Source organism: Theropithecus gelada, chromosome 6, assembly GCF_003255815.1.
Source record: "Theropithecus gelada isolate Dixy chromosome 6, Tgel_1.0, whole genome shotgun sequence".
NCBI classification, from domain to species: Eukaryota; Metazoa; Chordata; class Mammalia; order Primates; family Cercopithecidae; genus Theropithecus; species Theropithecus gelada.
In genome coordinates, this window is record NC_037673.1 from 76884763 (window position 1) to 76910340 (window position 25578).

Consider the following 25578-nt stretch of genomic DNA (forward strand, 5'->3'; position numbering starts at 1 on the left):
AAGTACAACCAAGTTATGATTTCCTCTTGATAAATAATTATTTGATTTTTTGGAAATATTTAATATTTAATATTAAGTTATTTGAAAAGCTTTTCTCCTCCGTATTTGGTGTTCCTGCTTTGCCTTAAGCACAGAACACATGTCCCCGAGGCCCTGCTTGGTCTGCCTATGAGTAATTCAGCACTGCAGATGGCCACTGATAGAATGCCCAGTATCACTAGGGATGAGAATTAATTCTGCTGCGTACCGAGATTTTTTTAAGGCAGTAAACGTTTACTTCATTTAGTGAATGAATACAACTTTGCTCTCTTGGGTCCCCTTCAGTTCATTATCTACCTACCATTCATCCTCTGCTTCTCATTTTTTTGGAGGGGACAAGGGCTTTTTTGTCACCCAGGCTGGAGTGCAATGGGACAAACATGGCTCACTGCAGTCTCAACCTCCTGGGCTCAAGAGATCCTCCTACTTTGGCCCCACAAGTAGTTGGGACTAAGGCGTGCTCCACCACGCCTGGCTAATTTTTAATTTTTTGTAGAGATGCAGTTTTTCTATGTTGCCCACACTGGTCTCAAACTCCTGAGCCAAGCAATCCACCTGCCTTGACCTCCCAAAGTGTCAGGATTAAAGGCGTGAGCCGCTGTGCCGGGCCTACTTCTCCTTATTTAAATGTGAGTCTGCCTTTTCCAAATCACCAATTTACCTATTGGCTCCTAGGACCAATTTCATCTCTCTCTGTTTTTAGCACTTGGCTCATATTCTTCTGTCACTCTATATTGCCTATCATCATTCTTAAGCAACTTTAAGGTACAATCTAATTAGCCTTTAGATCTTTGGAATTTACAGTTCACTACCTTCCTTTACTTTACAGTATACTCCCCTCTCCTCCATTTATGAGTATGATCATATCCTAAGACTCTTTACTGAACAACTAACTCCCTTGCCTGACATCTTTCTTCTTCCTCATGATACTTACAAAAATTACTCTATATTCCAACCAGGGTTTTCTAGGATCACAATTCCACTATGTTTACTTAGTACATTATTTCTCTATTAGTTTATGACTAAATTGCCTCTGCCCCTGCTTCGTGGCACTGTCAACATTTTATTTCTCGCTCCAATGTCTTAAATTTATTATCATAAAGCCTACTTTGTTAATTTCCATTTCTTTGATCACCCTCTAGCCAGCCAACCTTTCTGTTTTAAAGCACAGATTTCCTGGAGAGAAACACAGAACAAGGTTGACAAGATCCAAAGTGTAATCATGCTCTCCAACTTCCACCTCATCTTAACTAATATCTGGAAGCATTTTTGGCTCAGCCTTTATGAAAGCCTTGAAGCTTACTGGTAATGTGTCAGTAAACTTCATGGGGGACAAAAAGCCCTGATTTATAGTATTTGCCAGTTACTGTGGTGTAAATATTTCCACGTGGCAGATTTTAAGCTAACAGTGGTTTAACAAACAGCTCATGAAATTCCTGAATATTTAACAGTGGACTCTTGTGAGCTGGCACTCATGGTGATTACACCATCCTGAGTAAATATTCTGTCTTCCTGTCATACATTGAAGGTATCGGCGCTCTTGCTTTACCTTCATTTTCAGCTCAACATTCCATTATTTATAGATTTAAATTTTCATGTATTCATCCCAGATAGGAAAAAACAAACTTTCTATTTATTTCCAAAGGTAGCTTTTTCCCAAGTATCTCCTTCTTAAGTCCTTGCTCCTTTTATATTATTTATTTATTTTATTCTTTTTATTTATGTTTTGAGATGGAGTTTCGCCCTTGTTGCCCAGGCTGGAGTAAAGTGGCGCGATCTTGGCTCACTGTAACTTCTGCCTCCTGGGTTCAAGCAATTGTCCAGGCTCAGCCTCCCAAGTAGTTGGGATTACAGGTGTCTGCTATCATGCCCGGCTAATTTTTGTATTTTTAGTAGAGACGGGGTTTCACCATGTTGGCCAGGTTGGTCTTGAACTCCTGACCTCACGTGATCCACCCGCCTTGGCCTCCCAAAGTGTTGGGATTTACAGGTGTGAGCCACTGCACCTGGCCTCCTTTTATATTTTTAATTTCTCCTTCTTCATGATTCCTTCAAACAGTTAAATATAATAAACATTTAAAAATACTTTTAAAAATGTTATCTCAACTAGTTGTTTAATTTCTTTCAATTTTTTGCCCTGTCAAGCCCTTTAATTTTGGCATATGCTGTTTCTATTTCATAGTCTTTGATGTCTTTATTAAAAATCAGCATTTGGGCTCCTAGCCCTAGGACTAGTAGTGTAAAGGATGTAAAATATAACAATATAGGTAGAAGTACCATGTGGGTACAGAAGACATATTTGAGCTGGACAGCTGGGACTTATAGAGAGTAGATGCCCATCAGAAAGACAAAGAGAAGAACTGCTATAAAAAACAAAGAAAGAAAAAAAGAAATCATGGTTTATTTGGAAAATGCTATGCTATGTTATATAGCTGCTATAGTGTGGGGCTTATAGGGGGTTGTGGTAAAGGGTGAGGCTGCACAGTCAGACTATGAATGAATTTATGCTGTAGGAAGTAAGGAGTCATGGGTTTTATAGAGACACGTTCAAATGTATGTTTTTAAAATCTTTTTTTATTTTTAAATGTTTTGTACAGACAGAGCCTCATTTTGTTGTCCAAGCTGGACTCAAACTCTTGGCCTCAAGGTATCCTCCTGACACAGCTTCCTGAAGTGCTGGGATTATAGGCATGACCCACCACACCTGGCCCTAAATTTATGTTTTAGAGAAATAAATCTAGAGGCATCATGGAATATGAATACAAGTTAGAAGACCATTGGAAAAAATCCAGGCAAGAGATGATAAAGAGTGACAGGCAGTGCTGATGAAGATAAGCAGGAGTAGGAGAATCTGAGGGTCATTTCACAAAGTACTTGGCAGAGCTTGGTGACAAACTGGGTATGGCAGACAAAGAAAGGAAGAAGTTAAGATAATTCCTAGGTTTTCAACTTGGTGACTGGGTAGATGATGGTGCTACTCATTTATACATAGGGAATTCAGGGAGTGGGGCAGGTTTGGGGAAATGTCTGATTATTGGATTTGAAGGCACCAGTAGACACTGAGGTAGATATGATAAACAAACTTTTAGAAACACAGGTCTAGAACATATCAGAGACCAGGACTAACAATATAGCTTCAACTGAATAAATTTCTACTTTCTGCTGGACAAGATACTTGATCTAGGATTCAACTAGATTTTTGGTAGTTGAAACAACATGGTAACATTAAAATGAAAAAAAAAAAAAAGCAGCCAAGAAATATAATTAGAAAACATTGCCAATTAAGAATGGGTAGAGACCAGGCATGGCAGCTCACATATGTAATCCCAGCACTTTGGGAGCTGAGGCGGGAGGATTACCTGAGCCCAGGAGTTTGAGACCAGCCTGGGCAATATGGCAAAACCTTGTCTCTGCAAAAAAACAAAACAAAACAAAAATTAGCCAACCATGGTGGCATATGCCTCTAGTCCCAGCTACTCAGGAGGCTGAGGTGGGAGGATTGCTTAAGCCCAGGAGGTGGAGGTTGCAGTAAGCTGAGACTGCACCACTTGCACCACTGCACTCCAGCCTGGGCAACAGAGTGAGACCCTGTCCCGACCCACTCCCTCAAAAAAAAAAAAAAAAAAAAAGAGAGAGAGAGAGAGAGAATGGTGGATATGTGACTGCATGAAAATCAGGAGAAATCTAAAAAGTCAAGCAAGCTAGATTTTTAAGAAGGAGGTGGATGTAGTGATTAGGAAATATCTAAACTGGGTTTATTCTTGAACGCTGTCAGGCTTTTAAGCTTTTTACCTTTCTGTGATACACCTAAAAGTAAATAATAAAAAAGTAATAAATATATGGAAAACTAAAGAAACATTATTAAACTGAAAAAAGAAAATATATTAAGACAAAACCAAGGAGTCAAATATCTCAAAGGTTAGGTACGATGAGGACAGAAAGTAAGTCACTGTGTTTGGTTGGTAAGTAGAAAGTCACTAATAACCTTCAGAATAGGACTTTCGTGGGAATTGAAATGGGTTGAGAAGTAAATTCAATAAACTTCCATTCATTACCTGTCATGTTTCAGGTACTTCATTGCCACATGGTGATGAAAAAGACAGAAAGGCCAAGAAATTAATTATCTAGGAGAAGGTGGTGAGGGAGTGGAAGTGTCGGAGACATGGGATGGTGGCTGGAGACTGAGGAAGGGTTGAGAGAAGTTTTGTAGTGGTAACCCCTCCCAACTCTAGAGGAGTGGAGAACTAGGGCTTTCAGGTTGTCTTGGGATTTTGTTCACGGCACAGCACTAGAGGAAAGTTCCAGTCAATGGAAAGGAATATAGACTAAAGACTCATCTGAAAGAGTGAATGAGTAGGAGATGCAAAGAAGTAACAAGAAATAGAATAAAGAGAATAGATAGGGACAGGCGTGGTGGCTTACACCTGTAATCCCAGCACTTTGGGAGGCCGAGGTGGGTGGATCACCTGAGGTCAGGAGTTCGAGACCAGCCTGGCCAACACGGTGAAACCTTGTCTCTACTAAGAATACAAAAGTTAACTGGGCATGGAGGTTGGTGCCTATAATCCTAGCTACTCGGGAGGCTGAGGCAAGAGAATCATTTGAACCTGGGAGGTGGAGGTTGCAGTGAGCCGAGATTGTGCCACTGCACTTCAGTCTGGGTGACATGAGCAAAATTACATCTCAAAATAAATAAATAAATAAAAGAGAGAGAGAGAATAGATGGGTCAGAATTGAAAAGAAAAAAATATATATATATTTCTATTTCGGAGATAAGAAGGAAGAAGGGTGACTAAAGGTCTGAAAACATTGGAAGTAAAGGGCAGAATCTGAAGAAATTTGGATCTAATGGTCTCTTCTTCTCCTTTGTAAAATACGACACAATTTTAGCCTATAGAGAAGGCGCCAAACATAATGTAGGTGCAGAATGAGAATAAAGAAGTGCAATAGTATTCACTGAGGAGGACAAGAAAAGCAGCTAAGGAAGAGTGAAAAAACCAAACTGCTGGTAAAGCATCAGGGAGGACCTGGCTGAGGTTGAACATCACAGATCCTAATTATAATGTGTCAAGCACAGGAAAGAAATACGCATTAGACATTGTGGAAGAAGCAAAGGTGTCCTACAAATACTTCAAATTTAACGTTCAAAAAAACAAAAACCAAAGCCCCCAAACCTCATTGCTTACCTCTACACCTGCTGCTTTTCCTATGATCCTAGCTCAGTTGTGTTACTCCCATTCTCCTAGCTACCTGGATTCAAAAAGTTGAAATCACCTTCAACTCTTTCCTTCTCTTTATCCTAAATCCTCCTTCTAACCCTACCCTATACTTTATATCAAATACCCATTAAGATGAAATGAAAGGTAAAAATGAAGATGTAGAAGATAAGCAAAATTAGAGGACTAGAAAGTCAGAAATACAGAATTCGAAGAACTTATTATTTGACAGAGAATAAAATTAAGGGCCACACATACTGTCTGGCTACTCTAGACAGATCACTCAAAAGCTGTGATGAGAATCCAAATATTCTGAAATGTTCTGAGTCCCAATACCCATGATTGTGGTGCTCTGGTAGAGGGCAGAGGGCTTTCATTTTGTTAAATGATCTGTAACATTTTAGATAAGTGCCTTTCTTCAACTGTGAAGTTTAAAGCTATCTTACAAGCACTGGTTTACTAGAAATAAGGGAAGATAATATCAAGACATTATCTGTACCACATGAAATTAAAAATATTCTACTCTATTTTAGTGCTTTTTTTAAAAAAATGAGCACCTATTTGTATAGAGCAGAGCCTATTTGGAGTAGTGTGTTCATATTTCTTTTCAGCTTAATCACTATTAATAGATTCTTATATTTTCCTTAAAGGAGTTTCTCTTTTTCCTCTGACAAGTAAGCGAATTAATGAATACAATGCTACACTGAACATTTGTTGTTTTTGCCTATCCCCTCTTTTACTATCCATTCCTTTAATTTTCCTTGGTGAACTTATTTCTGCCTTATTTTTTCTCCATGTGGCTTGGGTGGGACTCAGGATGACATTATTTAAACTTCTGGAACCAAATGTGCTCAAAACCAAAAATATACCTGGACTTTTCAGATATATGATCCAGTAATACTCTTTCAGTACAAGTCTAGTTTAGTTGGTTTTCTGGACCTTGTAATCAAAAGTGTCTATTTTCAATAAAATGATAATGATCAGAATCTGCTGCTTAGCCAAAGATCACAATCCTTTGTAATAAAGATAAAAAATGAAAAGTTACAATTAGGGAGTTTGTAAATAAACCTCTAAGTAAGAATCTGAGACCAATACTGACTGTAATGCTCAGATGTAAGAAAATTAAAAATAAAAATCACAACTTTTATTCGGAATTAAAAATATGAGTTTGCCCTTAAAAATGTTTTTCCTGCTCTCATGTAAAAGAGTGCCAAAAATATTTTTGACCAAAACACTTTTATATGACAAAATTGTGGACAAAGATTAGGCAATAAACACATATATTATGGATAATGACAAACAGGTTTCATACTTTCAGAGAAGTGACTTATAAACATGGAAAGTAGAAAGGTTAGACTGAATCCTGTAGGGATGGACTGAAATGGAAGCATCAGTGTGCACTCATGCACATTAGGTAAAGGTATAGATGTGTGTGGCTATGTGTACACACATAGATATATTTCCTAGTTCTGTTAGTTGAGAGGGTCTAAAAGTTGTATTACTCTAGTGGGTTCTAAATACCAATATCCACTAAAAGAACCCCAATCTCCTTAAAGAAGTGGCTGTTTCCAGGGCTAAAACTGGGAAAATATAAGAAGAGCTTCAAAGTGCTCAGAGAATAATAGGGACATGTTAAAAGGTTAAGTGATCCAGCTTAAAAGGGAAAACTTGGAACAATTTCAGCATCCTAAACACAAAGAATAAAATAATTCATAAATATATCTTATATACATAAATGAATATGAATGGAAAAGAAAAAGCAACTATTATAGTTAGCTAACTAATAAATGGAGAAGGAAAGACAGAATTCAAAATATCCATTTGACAACCAACGAAGTAAAAAAGTGATTCAAGCAAGAATCATCAATAGATGTCCAAAATAGCAGATGAAAGTATAAGAAGGAAGAGGAGACTTACTGTACATTCAAAGTGTGTCTCTAAGTTAATAAGTACAAGGGGAAAAATAGTGATTTTATAGTGGAGAAGCCTGACAAGCACCGCCTTAACTAAATGATCAAAATTAAGATTAACAATAATGGGATAAATCATCATGTGCCTCCTGAAATGATGAGAAAAACACATTTTTTTCCTTTTTTTTTTTTTGGAGACGGAATTTGACTCTTGTTGCCCAGGCTGGAATGCAATGGCAAAATCTCGGCTCACTGCAACCTCTGCCTCCTGGGTTCAAGTGATTATCCTGCCTCAGTCTCCAGAGTAGCTGGAATTACAGGCGCCTGCTACCATACCCGGTGTATTTTTAGTAGAGACGGGGTTTCACCATGTTGGCCAGGCTGGTCTCGAACTTCTGACCTCAGGTGATCCACCTGCCTCAGCCTCCCAAAGTGCTGGGATTACAGGCATGAGCCACCGCACCTGGCCAAAAACTACAAAATTACTTCTGTAGTATCCCTGACAAATATGTATAAACTAAATCTAATCAGGAGGAAATAGATAAAACCAAATTATAGACATTCTAAATAATCTTGCTTGGAGTTTTTTAACTCCAAGGTTAAGAAAGACCAAAACAAACAAACCTACCTCCCGCCCCAAACAAAAACAAGCTGAGAAACTGCTCCAAGTTAAAGGAGATAAAGAGACATGAAGGATGAATGTAACAAGTAAATTCGGATTTTCTTTTGTTAGAAAAGATTATTGGGCCAATTAGTGAAATCTGAATAAGATCTATAGATTAGAAAATAGCATTACATCAAAGTTGATTTCCTTATTTTGATCATTTTACTGGGGTTATAAAAATTATGTGTTAGTTTTTTAGGAAATATACATGCAAGTATTTAGGGATAATGTTTCAGGAAATTTAAACAGTTTAAAAATATGTTTATGTAAGGAGAGGAAATCATAAAGCAAATGTGGTAAGACATTAACAACTGGGAATCTGGGCAAAGGGTATATGGAAATTCTTTGTAGTACTCTTGCAATGTTTAAATCTGAACTTATTTCAAAATAAACATTTAAAAGAAAAAACAGTAAACAAAACATTTGAAAACAGCAAAAACAAAACAACTACTTTAATATGCTGTGTTGAAGAGTCAGAGACTAACTGTAGTGATACAAACTGAAAAGTGTCTTAATATTAAATATGGGCAGGAAGTCTAAGAAACTTGGAATTCAACATAATTTGGATAAGTTGTCACCACAAAATGATCAATGGTTTTGGGGGAAAAATACCTCCTTAATACTTTTTGCTTCTGTTTCATAGAAGCCCTATGTCTTTGCTAGAAAGTCATCCGTTATCTATGATTTTTTTTTTCCTTGTTCTTATAATGGTCATTTTCAGAGGCATACTTCTCCTTTGCATGCTCAGAATGATGACTACTTTCTCTTTCTAAAAGAAAACGATAGGCCTCCTCCACTTCTTTTCCCTATTCACATACTTTGAGTAAGGGTAGATGTTTGCACAGTTGATATATATTCATGGAGGAGACTGCTTTCAGCTCCATTACTTGCCTACACGTGTGCTGATCAAATGCCCATTTCAGACTGGTGGACAGCAGGTGGATGTGTACAGCTTTTACCCTAATTGCTAATGTTTCCCAGGGTCTAAAATAATGCAGAACTGCTAATGTGTTACAGCGCATTCTCCTACCCACAGTGCCCAGCGCTATGAAATCCTAAAGAGATGGAGTACCTAAAAAACTAAAAGTCATCAGAACACAGAGCTCTCTTCTCATTTATACTGTTTACTTGGATAATATACCCCATTGGTACGATGCAACATCCTTGTCAATATCAACTGCTCAAACCCTGTCTACCTTCCTAGGTGCCTTGTGGGAGATAGAATCTTCGGATGAGCCGGGCGCGGTGGCTCAAGCCTGTAATCCCAGCACTTTGGGAGGCCGAGACGGGCGGATCACGAGGTCAGGAGATGGAGACCATCCTGGCTAACACGGTGAAACCCCGTCTCTACTAAAAAATACAAAAAACTAGCCGGGCGAGGTGGCGGGCGCCTGTAGTCCCAGCTACTCGGGAGGCTGAGGCAGGAGAATGGTGTGAACCCGGGAGGCGGAGCTTGCAGTGAGCTGGGATCTGGCCACTGCACTCCAGCCTGGGCGACAGAGCGAGACTCCGTCTCAAAAAAAAAAAAAAAAAAAAAAAAAGAATCTTCGGATGAGTATGTAAAAGAAAGTACTTAGAGAGGTGGGTAGTGGTGGGTGTGATTTGTACTCTGGTTGCCTGCAATGGGCAGTAAAGCAATGACTGGCTGACCTGACAATGAGGAATATGAGAAGGGTTTTTGCGCTTCTAGGTGGGAAGGTTTACAAAGTTAAGGTGAGCCACTGGTTGTGCTTTTCCATCTAGTTTCAAAAGACATGCAGATAATGGATATTCTTTCCAGATTCTGGCACTGGGAAGACTGTCGGAGTTTTCTGTGTTACAAAAAATGTTTTCTTGCATTCTTATTATGTATGGGTATTTAAATAGGAAGTTAAAATAAATGTATCTTGACCTGCTAGACACTTTTCATTTTAAAGTGAAATCTTGAATGAATTCGTTAAGTCAAATAGTAAGAAGCTAACAGATTAGAAGCAAACTCTTCTAAACATAAAAGCAAACTAAAAGAATTTTGAAGGCGTAAAGGTATTCTATTCCAACACAATCTGGCAAGACACTATTTTAGAAGAAAGGTTTGTTGAAATTAAATAGTACACTGAAGACTCAAATGGAAGCAACATCATTCTTTTCACTTCAAATAATTTCAGTTACTTAGCAAACATCACAGCTATTAAAATTAAGAGAAAAGCAGAGAACATAAATTAACATTTTAAAAAATATATGACAGTTACTTATTTGAGCTGAAAGTGATTCCTGCTTTAAAATAGTAATGAATTTAGGATGATTCTTCCTATACCCTAACCTTAAACATTGGATCAGTTTGATATTCATTTAACATTAAGGCCACTGCTAGTCAATGAAGATACCTTTGTACATATTAGCAAAAGGCATCCTCTTTGGGTAGATGACCACTGACTTCACAAGGGGATCACAGGTTGTATTTCATTCTCCTACTGACTCCCTTGACCCAGGAACCTTTGTGCAGTGCACATACTACACAGATGTACACTGCAGGCTTCTCTCACATATCGAAGAACTCAAGGTTTAAAGACAAGAAGGAAAAACATCTCCAGGATCACAACATTAAAATCATATTAAGTTTACGACCGATAGCTTAATTTTCAACCTGTGCATATATTTCTGTGACATTATTAAGATAGATAAATATTTGCATCAAACCACTGCAACAAATATATAAAAAAAATTCCCAAGATGTCAGGTATATATAGAGATGTACAAGGATGGCAATTTAGCTAACAGGTACAAGGTAAATGTGCGAATGCTTTCTGGGGCAACAAGAAAGCAAACCTAGATGTAACTGATACAGCAAATGAAATCATAATAATTTGACTTCTTCTAACAGAGGTTGATAGTATTTGGCAACTTAGTGATTATTAAGTTATTTTAGGAGATGAAACCATTTGGCGATACAGATCGCTATTTATAGGCTATTGTAGTATATACTTAAGTCACACTATTTCAATTTTTATTTTTGGAAGGCTTGTTGACAATAGAATGCATGTTTATATTAGACCTTGAAGTGAAAGAAAATTATGTAATTTCAAAAAATTATGCATCTTTTTCTAAAATATATATTAAACTTCTTTTTGAATGATTACTTAAAAAAAGGTTACTACAACCACCTGCAAGGCTTCCAAAAAGCAAAATGTTTTTGTGATTTTTGTTAAATGTTACAAAATGCAAAATACTTAAAAAAATATATATATATACTCACTGAATTGGCATTTGTTGGGTTTGGCCAAGGTCTACCACCACCTGGACCCCTACAAAACAATTTGATAAATGAAATTTTAACCTATGCTTTGAATGTTTCACAATAATCAATGACAAATCATAAAATATTAACATTTACAATTCGGTTACCATACAGTTCTAGTTTGGCACTGAAATTACTCTCTTTATATTTATTTTAATAGCTTTTTATATTAATTAAGTCCCCCAATTTTATCCTTCCATGGAAAAGTTTTCTTCCCAAATTGAACTGCTTTTAGAAAGCCCAGTTTTATTTTAATATTAAATGGTTATTGTTATAAAGATGGTAATCACTCATAGGAGTAAATATACACATATATTGAAATTATAAAACTTCCTTCTGTAGTGAAAAGTGTTATGAACTAAATATAAACTATAATCTTGTGATATCTATATAAGAGCTTCCTGTATCTCATTCAAAATAAAATTTGTAAAACATCAACATATGTGAAATGATTGCTCTTATTAAGCGATAAGCAAATAAAAATACATAAAAGGTATCTAAAGTTGCCTCCTTTTAAAAAAACCAGAGTATCACAGATTACTTTATATATTTATTAATCTATCTTTCAATGCTACTGATGATTTAGTTACTATTAAATGGGAAATCCCATTTCTTGTTCTCATAATTTCAGTCCAGATAGTGGCCACAGTAAATCCTAGAAAAAATGGGAGATAATCTACACCAATATATTACTTCATTTTAGAGTAAAGGAGAATGTTCTGTATTCCACAGCTTATAAGGACACAGAGCTTTTGAAGCAAAATTAATGTCCAATTAGTTAAATCAAAAAGGTCTCTTGTCCTCATGCTTTAGTACTAAGTTGTGTACCTGAATAAATACTGTCTTATGAAAAGCAGACTACTGTCAGTCTCCTCTAATTAGGGTCATTTAAAATTCCCCTTCCTTTGAATAACTATGACAATGAAATTTTTAAATTAAAAAATCCCTTGATTCTAGAGACTTTAAACCTAAAATTCTAAATCAGGAGTGTCCAATCTTTTGGCTTCCTTGGGCCACACTAGAAGAAGAATTGTCTTGGGTTGCACACAAAATACACTAACACTAATGACAGCTGATGAGCTAATAAAAAAAAAAAAGAATCACAAATAAAATCTCGTAATGTTTTAGGAAAGTTTACAAATTTGTGTTGGGTCACATTCAAAGCCATCCTGGGCCACATGTGGCCCATGGGCCACGGGCTGGACAAGCTAGTTCTAAATGTTAGATAAAGAGGCTGTGCAAGTTAGTTATTATATTACCCATATTTGCATGGAATATTTAGAACTATTTTTAGTTTCGTTTTGAGATTCCCCAGGGTTGTGAGCAGCAGGGAAGGGAATGAGTCCGGTCCCTGGGCTCTATTAGGAAAGCCCAAGTGGAATTTTTTCCCAATTCAGCTTAAGGTATAGAAGATACCAGTGGGGACTTGATAAAATTTTGTGCATAGGGAGAAAGAAGGTGAGGGGCATTTGTATTGATTTTCTTTGGAAATTGTTGCCTCTCCAAGATGATGATGATGATGATGATTTTACAATTAATTACTGGAACACTTTAGAAAAATGATTTTACCTATAGGATTCAGTGTCCTAATGGACAGAATCTAAGGTAAAACATAAGATATGTGTTGACTAAGTAAAACATTTGGGTAGTAAGGTACATTCATATGATTTCTTTGATGTTAAATAAAACACAGTAAAAAAAACTAATCTTAAAACAACATAAAGTACACCATATGCAGATCCTGGCAAAATTTATATGTAATAATGTTATGTAGATAATCTTATAATTTTGAAATATCATAACCAAACAAGTACTGTATGAATAAGATGCATAAATATAATAAAGTATTTTTATTTTCAAATTTGTCTAATGTTAAACATGCTAACCTAAATGTTAAAATATTAAATGTTTAATTTAATTGTATTAAATTAAATGTTACATTTATGTCATAACATTATATATTTCAATTTGATAAATACCAATCTAGTTCCAACATACTATATATTTCATAATAAATTTCATTTTACTATTAAGTATTAATAATTCACATGGATAAGTTAAATTTCTCCTAACATTATCATTGTGTTTGAAAATACTTTAAGTTTCACAAGCGTTTTCTATAAAGTGAGCGTTACAGTAGGGAGTAGTTCTATTAGAACAACTAGTTAAGCTCAGTAATTCCCACTCCTTTTGAGGGCCCTCAGTATTATTAAGAAAGTAATTTACAAACTATAACATAGGAATCATTTTGAATGAAAATTTCTATATAAGTATGGTTTGAAGTAGAATCATGTTAGCCTCATTTAAAAATGAAGAGAGGCTGGACATGGTAGTTTATGCATGTAATCCCAAAGCTTTGGGAGGCCGAGGCGGGTGGATCACGTGAGCTCAGGAGTTCAAGACCATTCTGAGCAACATGTCAAAACTCCATCTACACAAAAATACAAAAATTAGCTGGGCGTGGTGGCGCATGCCTGTGGTCCCAGCCACTCAGGAGGCTGAGGCAGGAGAATTGCTTGAACCAGAGAGGCAGAAGTTGCAGTGAGCTGAGATCGTGCTACAGCACTCCGACCTGGGTGGAGAAGTCTGATTTTTTTGGTAAGGAGGTTGATTTTGATGAAACCAAATCAATCACTATTACCAAAGAGAAAAATCCTCTTTTCTTTTTTTTTTTTTGTTTTTGGTTTGGGACACAGCCTTGCTCTGTCACCTAGGCTGGAGGGCAGTGACAGGATCTCGGCTCACTACAACCTCCACCTCCCGGGCTCAAGCTATTCTCATGCCTCAGCCTCTCAAGAAGCTGGGATTACAGACACCTGTCAACATGCCTGGCTCATTTTTGTACTTTTAGTAGAGATGGGGTCGCCCTATATGTTGCCCAGGCTGATCTCAAACTCCTGACCTCAAGTGATCCGCCTGTCTTGACCTTCCAAAGTGCTGGGATTACAGGCATGAGCCACCATGCCTGGCCTGAAAAAATCCTCTTTCTTCTGTAATTCATTATCATTTTATTTCAAAATGATAACTACACAAACTTCATAATTCTGTAGGATATAATATAGAACAAGAAGATCCTCTGAAATCCTTTTGGCCTCTTAGTATTGCTTAATAGAAATGTATACAAAGTTGAGTTAGGGGTGCTTTAATACTAAATCCTAACTTCTTTGGCAACTTGTAAAAATGTATTTAATTTAGAAATACATGATTATTCAAATTTCCTTTAAACAATAATCTACAATGCATTAAAAATTTGTATTTTGGCCATAACTTATAAATGCTACTTTAAATTACTTAAATTTAGCTTTTGCTTCTAAGATACTAGTTACAGAAACATAGAAAGTAAGTTTTTAAGTGACACAATATAATTTATCCTAAGTTTAGAGCATGGAAACAAAGTTTTTTAAACAATAAAGTTACCAAATTTAGTTCCAAATGATTTATTCTGCAATAAACAAAAACAGCTGTCAGTTAGAATACAGTATTTAATTACTTTAGTGACCAGGGTTGGGAATTTTTTATTGTCATCCTACTCTTACGGCAAATGAGAAAAAATGACAAGGTAAAGAAAAATTATCCAGATATGAGTCTCTGGCATGTTCCTCCTAACTCCTAACACATATATATTTTTGTTATTTAAATAGTTTAGTTAGTTCAAGACAGAGCTTAAGGTAATATCCTTCTAATCCCTTTTTCTTCAATTTTTAAGGAATATGCAAAATTCCTCAATGACATGAAGCTACAAATACATTAGGAATACTGTGTGTATGCATTACAGTTAGACTTTGTTTTAAAGATAATAAATTATAAAGTGAATTTCGATAAAGCTTACCCTATTGAGTGCAATGGAGATAATGTATTTCACTTTTTATGTCTCTAAACAAACCTTTGCTTTTTTGGGGCCAATATCAATATAATAGTTACACTCTTATAGACCGTTCATGCTTGAGAAGTTTTCCTACTACAGGAAAATATTTACAAGTGTAAAAATGTAAATATTCACATTTCATTGTCCTTGAAAGATCCTGATTTATAGAAAACTAAAAATGGCATATAGAACCTTACATAAAAGAAAACAGTAACAAAAAATGGAGATCAGAGTCTGCCAGGCTTAAAGGTTCTTTACAAAGAAATATTATATTAATAGTAAAATATAATGTAATCAAAAATACTTAAAAGTATCTGGGCATTAAACTTAAATAAGACACCCAAACCTAAATATCAACAAAAAGTAATCATATTAAAAATTTCGGCCATATTTTTAGTCTCCATAGTCTAGGAAATTAAATGCATGTACATGTATATGCTTAAGTATATCTGAGAAAGAAACTAGGCAATTGGAAGCAGTTATTTTAATCTCTCAATGGTCACATAAAAACAATTTTTTTTCTCTGAACAAGCAAAACTAAGTGGATTTAAAGTTGGCTGTATGACCAATTACAATGCAGAGTAATGTACAAATGATATTAGATACATTCTTATTGAATGATCATTCTGGGGTGATCATGGTATTCGAAATACATACTCCTTACATTTATACATAGTATTCAGTATTATACCCCTTAAAATCTGCATTTTAAAGTAAGAATCTCAAGTGAGTACATTTTATATATATCTCCGTCCTATTGGTAAGAGCTTCAGCTTTTGACATAATAAGCAGAAAATGCCACTCACTCTTTTTTGAAGCAACCATTAATACAAGGCCAAGCCTTTGAGGAATTTAAGAAGAGTCAGATTTCATGTGTATCCATTTTTACTTTAAAAGTAAAAAGACGTGATAGGAAAATCTGACCTACTTTCCCCCTGTTCTGTTAGTTTTAAGCCTAGCTGGTACCCACCTATTAACCTATTTTCTATTTCAGGCAAATTTGCTTTCCATGAAAATGGTTTCAGAAACTTAAAAAAAAATCCTACATAGATCAAAAGCGCTTATTTCACAGTGTATCTTCAATGCCATTAAATGATGGTAGAGTTGTTTAATTTGACATATAAGTAATCAGAACACGAACTGATGGAAACATATTTGAGGAGACACCCACAAACCTATATGGAACACTTTCCTTATTTTTGGTAAATTTTCTTTAGGCCACAACATGAAACTGATCCTCGTGTGAATTAATGAAAGTCACTAACAAGCACCTTGTGTATATAAGACTTGGAGGGCAAGCTGGAATGAAAAATAAAAATTTCTTAACAAACTACATTATATTGGCTGATAGAAACAAACTACTCTCTTTGGGTTGGAAAGACCATTCCAATAAAAATTTTAGTTTACTCCTTATCTAAGTGTGTCTGGAATTTTTCAAAACAAAATTCATCCTATACTATGGAAAGTTCTTTAACAGAGATTATAGTATACTACCAGAGAGAATTCTTCCTGTGTTGACAGTAGTCCCAACAAAGCAAAAGTAAAGAGATATATATATATATTTATATTTATGAGTTAAAACTCCCACTCATAGAATCACTATGTATCTGTTAAAAATGAGGATAACGGTATTCAATCATCTACTTCTACAGAGTTAAGTCAAAGTCCTGGTGTTAGCATCTCTTCATACTTTATATAATATATGGAGACTCTGTACTTATCAAAATGAAATAGACTAAAAGCTGTTATTTATAGCACTTGAGATGAAAAAAAGTAAAGGTTGCAAGGGAACAAAGAAAATGTAAGAGATTATGTTGTGAAAATGAAGCAAACACTACAGCTCATGTTTAGTTCATTTTTATACCACACAGAGGCTGAGGTGCTTAAATTGTTTTACAAATTAATGTCATTTTTGAAGTTAGAAAATAGAACACTTTACTAAATAGAATAATATGGTATTATTTATATATATATAAATCATCTATGTAATAATGTAATATATAATATAACATTGCTTACATGTTCATTCCAGGCATTCCAGGGCCACCTAAAGCATTCAGTGGGGGTCTCATTGCACCTCCATAGTTCTGTAATGATAACCAAGGGTCAGACTACCACAAAACAAAAAAACAAAACCAAAGAGGAGGGGGGAAAGAAAGGAGAGCACGTTAATGATTTCCCTACATAACTCCAATTGGATAAGGCCTGTGTAATTCATTCTCTGAGGGGTCCACTCTTGTATTTTTGCTTGTATTTTAGCAATTACTTTGGTCTATGTCTTTTTAAAATCATGTGAATATGTATGACCACTGGAGCATGTTAAATGATTAAGGTATAGTTGCAATTATATTTCGATATATTTTATTAATATCCTAAGATATGTACAATAGTAAACATTTTCAAATGAAAAATATCATAAATTCAAAATTCAATTTTGAAAGAAAAGATTTATTCAGTGTTTGAAATTGTCAGATCCAGAACAATGACATAAAGTCTGAAAACAAAACAAAACAGGTGAACCCAACACAAAAGAGTTAAATGCAAACTTCTATTCACAAAATAACATGTCCAACACAGAAATGCATTAATGTACAAATACACAAAAATGTATAAAACCAAATGTACACTCAAAATATGTATGCATGAATTATATGACTCAATCAGCTTCTGTTAATATCTATCATGTGTATTCAACAGATAAAAACATTTTAATGTTTTAACATGTACATCTTATTAGATTAGTTTAGTTGCCATAGGGACAAAAAGGTTAATTTTATCATTATTATCTTAATGTATTTTGACATTATCAACAACTTTCACACTTGGCTTTCTGATACCAATATTCCTCCAACTCTTCTGAGTACTCTTTTTCAATTTCCTTTGCTAGCTCTTTTAATTTTGCTAACCCTTTAAATGTTGCTTTTCTCCAAGTTCTAGCTATAGCATTCTTTTCAATAAAACACATTTATGAGTAATCTTATCTGCCACCATTTGTTCAACAACTACTTATATGTTAGGAATCTCAAATCTTTATATCTGATCATGTTGTCTTTCCTAAGCTCCCAGATAACTCATACATTGAACTTCATAGGATTTGTTTCCAACTGGATACCATCTTACTCACATCATATCTAAAAGTAAACTCAATATTATCTTCTCATGACTGAGTTCTTTGTACTGCCTTCCTCAGTCACTTCTGTGCTATCACCTTCCACACAATAGCCCAAGCTAAGAATTTCTAGGAGCTCCTTGATGTTTCTTCCTTTTCTTTCAAATTCCCATATCTAGTCAGTTACCAAAGTCCATTGATTCTATCTATGAAATAGCTCTTGAAATAGTTCTCTCCTCTTGTTACTAATCTTTGTCACTTACTGAGACTACTGCACTGTCTTAATTGGTCTCTCTGATTTAGTCTCTCCTGGTCCCAATCTATTCTCCAAACTGCCTCTAGAGCTATCTTTCTAAAACTCAGTCTTCTTCATGTCACTTAGAAGCTATGATGACCCACACTACCTGTCAAATAAATTTAAACTTCTCAGCATGGCTCTATGAGGTTATTCGAGGCTCAGCCCCGGCCTATCTTTCCTGTTCTCATTTTCTATAATTTTCACCTCTATTCCCTCCTCCCAACCATACCCTCCAGCCTACTGGATTTAAGTTCAGAAACACATAATAGACTTTTATACTCATGTTAACTCATCTTCCCTGGCCTTTAAGTAGTAGGTGCTCAGATGATAAGGAAATAAATCAAAGAGAGCAGGTCTATTGACTCCAGAGTGTAAGCCTCAATTGATAAATGACATGACCTAGTTACATGCTATTCTCATTGTTTATTTACTTTTACTTTAAGGAAATCTTATTTAAATATCCAAATTTGTGAGCTATGGGACAACAGAATGATTTCTGTTCACACTGAGACACTGGTTAAAAGGATAGCTATTTCCCCTAACTTCTGGATCAGGCATGGTGGTGGCAGCAGCAGCACAAGCAAGGGGTCTCTGAGATAAAGGTTAGTCATTGGAAACAAAATCTGAATGGTAAAATATAATAGAATAGAAATGCTTCACAAGGAAAGTCTCCCCTCTTTTTTTGGTCTTAGAAGATCTCTGTTTTATTTCCCCTCATTTTTTATCTTAGAAGATCTCCGTTTTATTCTATCAAGGAAAACGTTAATTTTCCTTATAGCTCTGGACACAGGTAGACAATGGTTTGAATCTCTATTGCCACTGCCCCATTTCCTCTGCATCTCTCTCTCTATGTGTATGATCTTGGACAAATGATTCTCCCAATCCTTATTTGTAAAGTGATAATATTATCTCCCTTATAGGCTTGTTGGAGAATAAAATGAAATATAAAGCACCTGTCATAGTACTTAGTGAATTAAAAGCACGGTATTTGGTGCTCAAAAACTGTAACTGCTAATTCTTTTTTTTCTTTTACCACTGTTAATAAGAAACCAGCTTAAATAAGTCCTCTTTTCACTAGCTTCCATAGCCGTCAACTCTAACAGAATTACTTGCCTTTTTATGTAATGGCTCCACAAAAAGTATGTATATTTATTTATTTATTTATTTATTTATTTATTTATTTATTTATTTTTTTGAGACGGAGTCTTGCTCTGTCGCCCAGGCTGGAGTGCAGTGGCCGGATCTCAGCTCACTGCAAGCTCCGCCTCCCGGGTTCACGCCATTCTCCTGCCTCAGCCTCCTGAGTAGCTGGGACTACAGGCGCCCGCCACCGAGCCCGGCTAGTTTTTTGTATTTTTTAGTAGAGACGGGGTTTCACCGTGTCAGCCAGGATGGTCTCGATCTCCTGACCTCGTGATCCGCCCGTCTCGGCCTCCCAAAGTGCTGGGATTACAGGCTTGAGCCACCGCGCCCGGCCAAAGTATGTATATTTATTATCTAGACTTTCCTCATTATGTAACGGTTTTTCTTTGTGTATCTACACTTCCTGCTAAACAATAAGTACCTTGAAGGCAGCATATCTAAGTTACTCATCTTTGTATACCCAGTGTTCAAGTATGGTGCCTGGCACACAGTAGGCCTTCCATGAACGATGAGCTAGTTGAACTGAATTGTCCCAGTAAATGAGTAAAAATTTTTCAATATATGCTTGATAGATTTGCAAAATATTTTCATTTAGTGAATAATCTAAAGCAAAAAGAAAGAAAAGAAAGAATAACAACTTGCTTTCCAAGTGCTATCAACAAAGGCAGAATGGGAAGACCTAATTTAGAATCACTGAATTTTAAAGCTGATGGCAACTATACAATTCCATCTGGTCTAATCTCTCTCCCACTGCAACGTTCCTGACAAAATGGCTATTCAGATTCTGCTTGGAAAGTTTATGAAGTCTTTCCATGGTTGGGCAATTTAATTTCTAGAAAGTTCTTCCCTGTACTGAGCTAAATTCTACTGCCCATCATAGATCTGAAAATATAGAATCAGTTTACTCTCTCCTTACCTGAGAGCCTATCATACATATATTGCCACCTCACCATTTTTCCACTCCAAGTATCTTATTTGGAAATCATATGTTCCTACTTGTATATAACTTCTTTATCCTTCAGATTTCTAGAGAAAGTAAAACTAGTTGGGTAGTTTTGGTTAATCACACGGCACTTACTGCCCTTAAGAACACAGGTTAGCTAAGTACATCTTATTACAAAACCAAGTAGAAAACTGGTTTCATATATGACATTAGAAAATATATATTTTTTAATTAAATAGGTAGTTTTGTTTTTTTATTGAAAGGATACTAATATATTTTCACTTTAAAAATAATGTTGCACCACTGTATTTAGATTTAAAACAGATTAAGGGGTAGGGAAAAGTATGCTTAGATTTGGAGCAAACCTTTATTTCTTCATATATGCAATAAGTATTAATCATATGTTAACTATATTCTGTGTATGCACTTTGCTCAAATCAACATAATCTAAGAATAATTAGATTTACATATTTCTTTGTTTTAGGAATTCAGTTGTTCTAATAGATAACTACTGTCCCCCTGTACCACACTGATCTTAAGCTCAAAAAGTTATGGAAGTAATATCTATGATAAAAAAGAAATGTGTATTTTGTTTGTGCATAAATCTAGAGACAATATTTCAGAGACTTTTTCTACAACTAAAAATAAGGCAGATATCTTCTGCTCTTGGACAGCATCTGTATGATTAAATGTCTGTTATGAGAGTTGTTTTTCCATTATCTCTCAAGAAACACAGCTAACCATTATTACAAATTTCACAGTTTATAATGTATATGTTTACATGTTTTATATACCAGGTCTTATGAAATAAATACGTCATAAGATTCTCCTGATTCCAAACTATTTTACCTGACCCTTTTTTATTGTACCATCATATAAATATGACTCCTGCTTTCACTTCAACATGAAAAGTATGTATAAATAACTTCCTTTAATCCTTATATTTTTTGTATTGTGATTTTAAAAAGTTACTGTAGGCATTTCTTATTTCTGAGGTAAATTCATACCAGAACACTTGATTTCCATCATATTATATAGAAATAGTAAGAACACTGCCAATCCAAATGAAATAAACCACTCTCTCTGGTTTTAAAAATCCAAAAAATTGTCATCAATAAGAGCTTACCAGAAATAGAAACTTTCTTATTTTCTATTGTAATTTACTGTGCTGTAAATACTGTAAAACTGATTTTTAAATCAGACTCTAGTTTTTGAAGTATTAAAACCTAATACTAATAATAGAGGTATGATAACAATTTAAAGAGCAGCTAGCTGAAAAATAAGTGAATAAAGAATAGTAACAAAATTATAGACATGAAGTTTTTGTGTATATTTAAATGTATTTATTAAGAAAATCTTTTGGAAAAAAATCCTTTAACAGCCAGATTTGTTGGCTTAGTTTATTAAAGACTAAAAGTATACTTAGCCAATAAAATGCCTATGGAACTTATAAATTCTTATTATTAATAGCTTAATGATGATTGGTTAACATGTATCATCATTCCTAATATGAATAGAAATAGGTAAGAATAATTCAAATATCTAAATGAGAGTTTCATTAGCTCTTAAGAAAATCCATTGAAAATAACTGAGCCTAAATAAAAGAAATTGGTTTCTTCTGGCTTTGAGGCTGCCACATATATTTATGTGACAACATTTGTTCCTCTTTCCTTGCAACTATATTTATATAGTGGGGTTTTTTCATATAATATGGCATCTCCAAAAAGTCTGGCTAAATGAACCCCATGTTTCAATATAGTTAATATACATAATTTTATGTTGTTAGAAACAATACATATATACAATACGAACACATAATACAACATGTACTATTGTATGTAGGTCTGAGTCACATTATCTGGGTGTTGAGTTCTCAATTTTTTTAGCCTGTTGGGAGCACAGCAAAACATCAGCTTAACTTTTAAAAGATAGATATACAAAACAAGCTCCAAAGTACTGCTCATAATGCTGTTTCTTGGAAAGGAAAAATGAGTAGGTTCATTCTTTTAACCAGCTTTATGACCTGTTAATCTCTGACCCACGAGGTAGAAATTTAAAATTCTGGATTTTAAATTAGTTTCTTTGAAAAATGACATTATAAAATTAATTTCTACCCCAAGCAATTTTCCTGAGAGAGACAAAAGGATGTTTTAGCTAAAATGCATGATATCCTGGAACAGCATGCTTAAAATGTCACCAGCAGCTAGAACAGGTTCAACCTCAGTGTATACTTCTGGGAAATTTTATAGAGAAGTCATCTAACATCTGATATATACTGATAGTATTATGCTTGTTCAGTAAGACCCATTTTAATGTTTATTTCTAAGTGGTTTTCTACTGTTTTCCCATTCTATAATGAAATGGTTGTACAGAATAAATTGTCAATGACAATCTTTAGGATTTATGGAAATATATTTTATACTTACTCTTTAATATTTTCAATCAACTGGGTTTTATTTATTTATGTATTATTTTTATTATTATTATTTTGAGATGGAGTTTTTGCTATTGTTCCCCAGGCTGGAGTGCAATGGCGCAATCTCTGCTGACTGCAAACTCCGCCTCCCAGGTTTAAGCGATTCTCCTGTCTCAGCCTCCCGAGTAGCTGGGATTACAGTCACCTGCCACCTCGCCTGGCTTACTTTTTGTATTTTTAGTAGAGACGGCCTGCCTCGGCCTCCCAAAGTGCTGGGATTATAGGCGTGAGCCACTGCACCCAGACAACTGGGTTTTATTTAACTTGACCATCTCCCCAGCATAACTAAGAAAAGGGTAACAGTTACCTTTTGAATAGTAATTATTATAATGTATTTCCATACAGTGTATTTTCTCAAATAAATTAAAGGCTTAAATGATAGCACGCTGTTAAAGTATGGTTTGCTGTTATATCGATTTGGCATGTCACAAATGTTATGTCCTCATGAGTCTAACAACTACGTTATATGAAGCCTATAATGCATATTCTCATAGCCAGCAAATAACATAGTTTGTTTACATATATGAAGGAGCAAGAAGCTCAGCATCTAGGTTTGTGCACTAATTTTTTTTTTCAGTGTTCAGTTTTATTATTTATTTATTTTACTTTAAGTTTCGGGATACAAGTGCAGAATGTGTAGGTTTGTTACATAGGTATATGTACACCATGGTAGTTTGCTGCACCTATTAACCTGTCATCTAGGTTTTAAGCCCTGCATGCATCAGTGATTTGTCCTAATGCACTCCCTCCCCTTGCTTTCCACCCTCCTGACTGGCCCTGGTGTGTGTTGTTCCCCTCCCTGTGTCCATGTGTTCTCGTTGTGAGAACATGCAGTGCTTGGTTTCCTGTTTCTGTTTTAGTTTGCTGAGGATGATGGCTTCCAGCTTCATCCATGTCCCTGCAAAGGACATAATCGCATTCCTTTTTATGGCTGCATGGTATTCCATGGTATACATGTACCACATTTTCTTTACCCAGTCTATCATTGATGGGCATTTGGGTTGGTTCCATGTCTTTGCTATTGTAAATATGCACTGATTATTTACCTGTGGTCCTAAGGGCACCATTCCTCTTGGAGGAGTCATTCTCTGCATTGGCCCACCCATATTTGGATGTCCTAAAAAAAGTATGAAGATATTAGCCAAGTAATGAGCATGACTACTAAACCACAGGCTAGCGGCTTCCTCCCTCCTGGGTGTTATTGTCTCATTTACCAAGTGTCTGAGTACTGACACCATCTTACCTTGCCTTCCAGACCACTTTTCCACCTCTTACCACTACCTACCCACACTCTCTATTAATGTCTTGACTGAAATTTTCTCCTATTCTGTGGTGAATTAATTCTCTAACACCATTTGCTCCTCTTTCCATGGAACAGTACGATAGAGCATTACATATCTGTGGTTCCTAAGTATCTCTGGAAGGATTTGATTATTGAGATTGTTAAACTAATCAAGCCCCTTGCTGCTTAGCACCTTCTTTCCTTCTGCTCATCTTTTAGATGGGCTAAAGCCTGTATCTGAAAAAGGCAAAAGAAATAATAAGTGATATTATCACTTAGCTTCCTATTTGTTAGATGTTATATAAAAGGTTTTAGAATTATTAATTAAAATATGGATTTTGGGATCTTCACGTATTCTTTTTCTTATGTTATCACTACCCTCACTATCATGCATAATTAAGTGAGCTGGAAATATAAATCATTTGGCCATGTTACCTAGAAAAACGCAACTGGTATAACTATAGGAGATTTACTTATACAAATACAATTTTCCTTAAGAGATAAAAGAATTTCCTCTATGGTTCTGCACATCAATTTCCCTTTTACTTTAGAGTAGTCACCTTGTTGTCGAGTTGGATCCATTCCACTGGGGAGTAATGGCTGACTTCCTGGGACACCTCCAAGCGCCTAGCAATTTATTAAGAAAAATAAAGAGCAATATTGTAAGTATTTATAAAATAAGTGCTTTAACAATTTCCTTTTAAATGCTTATATGATAATTGCAAGAATGCATTTGAGCATTTCTCAAGATTTCTTATATTTCACATTCATTTATGAGTTTTGCAGGTTTATGTACCTTAAATAAGTTCTTAATTCTAAAAAGATTCTTTGTCCAATTTTGCGACAAATAAAATAAGTATTTTGAGGGAGTAAAAATCTATGCAAAAGGAGGCCGGGCGCGGTGGCTCAAGCCTGTAATCCCAGCACTTTGGGAGGCCGAGACGGGCGGATCACAAGGTCAGGAGATCGAGACCATCCTGGCTAACACGGCGAAACCCCGTCTCTACTAAAAACAAAAAAAAAAATTAGCCGGGCGAGGTGGCGGCGCCTGTGGTCCCAGCTACTCGGGAGGCTGAGGCAGGAGAATGGCGGGAACCCGGGAGGCGGAGCTTGCAGTGAGCTGAGATCTGGCCACTGCACTCCAGCCTGGGCGACAGAGCGAGACTCCGTCTCAAAAAAAAAAAAAAAAAAAAAAAAAAAAAAAAAAAAAAAAAAAAAAAATCTATGCAAAAACTGTCCTATTTCTTGTTGAGAAGTATTATGCCTTTTCCAAAAATTAATTTACTAAGAATACTGAAATAACTAAATTTTCCTTCTTACATGTAAATTCCCTATTTCTACAGAATATCTTAGTCACTT

The 25578-nt window shown here is 35.4% G+C and overlaps 1 protein-coding gene across 7 annotated transcripts in view; it reads right to left on the reverse strand.

The window, feature by feature from the left end:
• The window catches only part of SSBP2 (single stranded DNA binding protein 2), a 328973-nt gene that overhangs the window by 35990 nt on the left and 267405 nt on the right, over positions 1-25578 (reverse strand). For 4 of the 7 annotated variants that reach the window (XM_025388417.1, XM_025388416.1, XM_025388413.1 and 1 more), the window contains 4 exons: positions 24780-24846; positions 23984-24054; positions 16988-17055; positions 11062-11110 (listed from right to left, as the gene is read on the reverse strand). In XM_025388417.1, coding sequence (XP_025244202.1) covers positions 11062-11110; positions 16988-17055; positions 23984-24054; positions 24780-24846 — 255 coding nt within the window. Of the gene's footprint in view, positions 1-11061; positions 11111-16987; positions 17080-23983; positions 24055-24779; positions 24847-25578 lie in introns of all 7 variants that reach the window. The other 3 variants (XM_025388415.1, XM_025388414.1, XM_025388410.1) reach the window with 1 other exon arrangement.